Below are 6,000 nucleotides of genomic sequence, written 5' to 3' on the forward strand. Positions count from 1 at the left end.
AAGCAATTTACACTGTATTTCTGATCAATTTGATGATATTTTAATGAACAAAAAAAAAGTGCTTTTCTTTCAAAAAGTTACCCCAAAGTACAGTATACTATGGCTTTCAGCTCACTCCCTGCAGTTTTCCCCCCAGTCAGCTCAGGGATTTGAACCAGCAACCCTCCGGTTACTGGCCTGCCTCTCTAACTACATACTCAGCTCATACTCAGCCCTGTTTCAAGATAATAATAAAAAATAGAAGAATGAACTAGACTATATTGGGATATAAAGTAGGCCTGCAGCTATTTTTCTTTTACTCTCCTGGGGTTGCAGAGTTACAAATACAGTAACTCTGCAAAACAGAGAAATCCTCTTAAGTCTGTTTTCTCTGTATTTCAAGTCTCTGTGGATAGTTTGAGAGCACAGCAACCCCCTCCTTTTTTAAATATTTTTTTTCACTCAACCACAGAACCATACGTTTCACCTTTGAGATGCTTCTGATTCACCAATGCAAGTCTTGTTTTTAGCTAGATGGCTGATAGTTATCTTATGATTACAGGAAGCACAACATAATGTACTGTAAAAATTGTCTACATCATCTTAGATCTGTGTCTTCGGAAAGCGGAAAATAAATCTATTCAAGGGTGTTACTGTTTTGCATATCTTGTTGAGTGTGCCGCTTGTTTGCGAATTGATCTCTTGATCAGACAAACATTTGTACTGCAAATCCATAGCAACACAGCATGTCTGACACACAGTAGAGATAAGTACAGGAATGTTATTCAAGAAAATAGATATGAAAGATACACTTTTTCTTCATCATTATCAAAAATATATTACACTATCTGATATTGCTAGAGATTTTACCAGACCAAAACTCCTCCCGACCCTAGTTACTTCTCATATGTAATTATGAATAACAACAGGCTCTAGTCCTATTTTGGTGAGAATCTATCATTTTGATCTTCCAGAGACAGCCACAGGCAGTCTTGTCTCGTGTGCTGCTCTCTGACTCCCCGTGTCTCTCCTGTCTCCTCAGTCCAACGCCACTCCCACCCCCCTTCTCCCATCCCTCACCAACGCCACTCCCCCGTGCCCCAGCGCCACTCCCCCATCCCCCAACGCCACTCCCCCATCCCTCCTCAGCACCACTCCCCTATTGCCCAGTGCCGCTCCCCGGTGCTCCAGCCGCAGCATCTCTCCCCGGACATGCACCGCCGCTCGCCCCTGCTGGACGTCAACGATGGGCCTGCCTCCTACTCCTGCCGGCCAGCCAGCCACCACCTAAGGGCCAGCTTCCAGGGCCGACGGAGCTACTCCGAGGTGGCCGACCCCTCGGCCTACCAGCGGCCACCGCGCTTCAGCCTGGACCCCGTGTCCACACTGCCCAAGCCCCGGCCCTACAGGGACTCCGGCTACCAGCATGGAGGGTCACCCCACAGAGGAGGCCAGCTCCGAGCTTCCCAGTCTGGGCTAGAGAGGGCAGGGAGTGAGGTGGGCCTCCACGAAAGTTCCTGCCACTCTCGAGAGCTGCCCTTCCCCCTGTCTGAGGTCTCTCCCAGGTCTCACCTGCACTTTGAGCCCCTGCCACCCCCTACGCCCGCCCCCCAGCTTCCGCAGTCCTCTGAAGACGAGGAAGAGTGGATCTGTCCGCACCCCATCAGCCCCCCACGGACGCTGGGCGTGCCCAACAATGTGTCAGCTCATGGGGTCATGAAGGGGCCAGTGTCCTGCTCGGCCTTCCCCATCCCATCCAGACCCAACACTCTGACCTGCCACCCACCAGACTACCTGCACACAGAGCATGCCCAGTCCTGGCCCTCCATCAATGTGAGTCACACGCACACTATCCCAAATATACTGTATAATAATATATTTATTATATCAAAACATTCTCTAAAATTGTAAAATGGGTCAGTTAGCTTGCTATTCCGATCAGTCAAAATCTCTCTCTTTGAAAATAAACTGCCCTTGACTTGCCAATGTCTTCCTGCACTGTGCTATTTCATGGGAAATGCTCTGCGTAACATGACATACCGTAATTTCCGGACTAGAAGCCGCTACTTTATTCCCACGCTTTGAACCTCGCGGTTTATACAATGACGCGGCTAATTTATGGATTTTTCCCGCTTTCACAAGATTCATGCAGCCAAAAAAGTGAACATAATGTGACGTAAATCGAGCGCGCTCAAACTTCCCATCATTCTGATTACGGTAGTAATTTTGTCACCCTCATCATGGCAAAGACACGGAGAAATGCATATGATGCAGCTTTTAAGTTGAAGGCGATCGATCTGGCTGTTGGAAAAGGAAATAGAGCTGCTGCACGGGAGCTTGGCCTTAATGAGTCGATGATAAGACGTTGGAAACAGCAGCGTTAGGAACTGACTCAGTGCAAAAAGACAACAAAAGCTTTCAGAGGGAAGAAAAGCAGATGGCCCAAAGTATTTGCAGCCACTCGACATCAGTGTAAATCGTGCATTTAAGGTGGTGCTCCGTGTTCAGTGGATGACAAGTGGGGAGAAGTCCATCACTAAAACGGGCCGCATGCGAAGAGCAACTTATGGTCAAGTCTGCCAGTGGGTCCTGACAGCGTGGAGCATTGTCAAAAAATTCACTATCATCAACGGGTTTCGAAAGGCTGGAGGGGCAGCATGAGCTCAGCGGGGTATTTGCCTCCGGATGAAAGTGACGAGAACGACAATGAAAACAATCCAACATCGGATGAAACAATTCTGAGGCTATTCAACTCCGACACCGAAGGAGATGACTTCAGTGGTTTCAGTGCACAGGAGGAGGAAGATAGTGACCAAGTTCATTTGTTTCAATGTACCGGTAGGCACCTGCGGCTTATAGACATGTGCGGCTTATTTATGTACAAAATACATATTTTTTAAATAATTCAGTGGGTGCGGTTTATATTCAGGTGCGCTTAATAGTCCAGCAATTACGGTATGTTCTGATGGACCTCTACATATAAGCTTATTTTCTTCCTGACCTAAATGGTCAAACTATTATCATTGATTGTTGCCATAGACCCACACTGCTTGTTGACCTGAATGTGTGTGTGTGTGTGTGTGTGTGTGTGTGTGTGTGTGTGTGTGTGTGTGTGCACGTGTTTTCGTTGCAGCTGTGGATGGAGACAGAAGAGAGTGACATGAGAAGCTGCCCTCTGTGCCAGCTGATCTTTCCCATGGGTTACCCTGACGACGCCCTAATCAAGCACATCGACTCGCACCTGGAGAACAGCAAGATCTGATCGCCACGGCAACACTACACCCTCTTTTTAGTTGCAACAATTCTTTACTTACATTGTGGAGTATTTTAGGTTTGGTTTTGTTTTATAGCTGGGTGCCTTTTGTTTGACAAGACAAGAGGGCTTATTGTGTGTTTAGTAGTCCATGTATGGGAAAAGGTTTAGGGAATGACAAGGATGGCTTCGAGGTTCATGACAGACAATGTCCTGAGGGTTCCAGGCCACTTGCAGTCCATTTGTTTTTATATCTTACACCTTACCACTACTACTTGCTGTAAAGTGGCCTGCTTTAGTTTGACTCTCTACCCATGTACAGTATAAGGCTTGTGAAATACAGACCAACTACAATTAATTCCTGGAATTATCTGGGGGGCCAGATGGATAAATCCAGTTTGTTTGTTCTTCAGGGCTTGACAATGTGCGGTCAGAGCTCAGAGTTGGCAGTGTTGTGACTGTGACTGATTGTATGTAGGGAAGAAGTTGTCCTGCAGGGTGGGGCATGTAGTTGCTATGACAACCTTGCTGTGGTGAAACGCATAGGCAGATTATCTGTATTATCTTGCGGCCTGATCAGAAATCCATATAAATCTGAGCACATTAAGTTAACCTACACTATATAAGCCTATAGTCCCCCCTATATTATTTATTTAACCCCCTAGAGTTGATGTCCTCGCCCCACGGACATTTAATTGGCACAATACAAAAAGCCCCATATAAAAATCTACCAATTTTAGCTAGAGATCTGTTTTTGCATGGGATGTGTCTCAACGGCATCAGCCAATGCCACACGTTTGCATCTGAGGTGAAAGGTGACAGAGCTCGAGCAGTGGTCTTCTCACAAAATCGTCTGTAGCATCTGAACTATTTTGCTCTACGACCCCCACAAGCGTCTTGGGACTGGTCTGAAGTCGGTTCAGCCGATCTGCCGACTTCTGTCTGTAGCGTCCGAACAGTTTGGGATACACGCTAATATGACCCCTTTGTGGAAAGGTGAGACTCTCATGAACATGTCGGTTGAAGTTCTCCCTGTACCAGTTGAAAAAAATGGAAGTACTGTATATTTGGAGACTGTTTAGTGCCAAAAATAAGGGGTTAAATACATGTTATCTTTCAGATATAGGACAGACACTTTAGAACAAACTTCCTTTATCTGTTGTCCCATGTAGTGAATATGTTATTCAATGCGTTGGTATGGGCTAATAGCAGTAAGGCCAAACATTTTTTAGCGCAAAATTATTTTGTAATATTTTTGGGGATACATCAAGGGGTTTGGAAGTTCAAAATCAAATAGCAAAAATATCCTTGGTATGACCTTCTTAAAACAATTACATGTAGCTTAGTAGAACCCCACCCCACCCCACCTCCCCGGCTTAGACAAGGCTTAGACTGTAATGGGTTAAAGGGCAATTTCCACCACTTTTTAACCTAATTGTCATTATCTCCAGCACAATACCAGTGTTGACATATGTGAAAATGGTGCATTTCTATGCTTTGTAGAAATAAATGTAACGTTTAAAAGTTCTCCCAGATGACATCATCAAAAGTTCCAACTATGAGATGCACAGTGAAGTGAGGAGCAAGAAAATGCCCTCTGGCTAATCAATGTTTTTTGTTTATTTATGCTACCCTGTGATGTCACAGAGAAGCATTTTTTGGACCTTTGCTCTTATCTTTTCAACCACATAGAAACGCGCTGTTTTCACATATGCAGACACTGGTTTGGTGCTGGAAATAATGAATATGTATAATTTGATATATAATGTATCATTTGATATATCTGTAACTAATGAGGCAAAAAAATCTGGAAAAAAAAATCTTTGTGCTGAACATGTCTTATATTGGTGAAATTTCCCCCTCCTAAGCTTGCACAATACTGTATATAGCTAGTGGGACAGGAGTTTGTATATGGAAGAGGGAATGGAATATATTGTATATGATAACAATGATTCAACTGGGAGTCTCTTTAGTCTTCCTGAACATCCGACCTGCAAACACATCTGATAAAGTATTTATAAGATTTCTGAATCTTACAGTCTGAAGCTGGCACACTTTGCATTTTATATCTAATATATATACATGTCAAATATAACCCAAAAAAATCAGAGTGAGTGTTGTATGGAATAACACACATGGAATCATGTAGTACCCCCCCCCAAAAAAAGTGCTAAACAAATCAAAATATATTTTGATTGGTATAACACTTTTTTGGTTACAACATGATTCCATATGTGTTATTTCATAGTTGTGATGTGTTCACTATTATTCTACAATGTAGAAAATAGTAAAAAATAAAGAAAAACTCTTGAATGAGTAGGTGTGTCCAAAGATTTGACTGGTTCTATATGTATGTGTATGGCTCTGGTTACTATATGTCCTAAAACCTAGTACAAAGGGGTGGGAAAATTAAATTCCAATCAAATCAGCTCTGAAAAAGATCTGATGTTAAAAGATCTGATGTCATTGGTCAAAAGACCAATCAGTGGACAAAATATCAGAATCGGGCTGCCTGTGTAAATGCAGCTTCTGAGAATTTACTGATGTATATTCCTATGATTCTATGTAAAACAAAATAACGACGCATTTTTAAATCTCAAAATTATTTCACTTTGAGAACTCCGTTCCCACACATTCCTGCCCACTTCCACACCTGGTAGTATAGTACATCTATATTCTAATTTGAAACTAACAACGATATCACAATATGTGATCGGGGAGTTAGGTTAAAAGTATTAATTACTTCCATGCCCACACTGCCAGGACCC

The 6,000-nt window shown here is 43.5% G+C and overlaps 1 protein-coding gene across 1 annotated transcript in view; it reads left to right on the forward strand.

Annotated features, from left to right (window-relative positions):
* LOC135523996 (TANK-binding kinase 1-binding protein 1-like) overlaps window positions 1-5,720 on the forward strand; it is a 63,876-nt gene extending 58,156 nt beyond the window's left edge. Inside the window, exons 8-9 of the mRNA XM_064951068.1 lie at window positions 1,022-1,812; window positions 3,113-5,720. Coding sequence (XP_064807140.1) covers window positions 1,022-1,812; window positions 3,113-3,241 — 920 coding nt within the window. The 3' untranslated portion in view covers window positions 3,242-5,720. The remainder of the gene's footprint in view (window positions 1-1,021; window positions 1,813-3,112) is intronic.
* The last annotated feature ends 280 nt before the right edge of the window (window positions 5,721-6,000 follow it).

Source organism: Oncorhynchus masou, chromosome 31 (genome assembly GCF_036934945.1).
Source record: "Oncorhynchus masou masou isolate Uvic2021 chromosome 31, UVic_Omas_1.1, whole genome shotgun sequence".
Classification (NCBI taxonomy): Eukaryota; Metazoa; Chordata; class Actinopteri; order Salmoniformes; family Salmonidae; genus Oncorhynchus; species Oncorhynchus masou.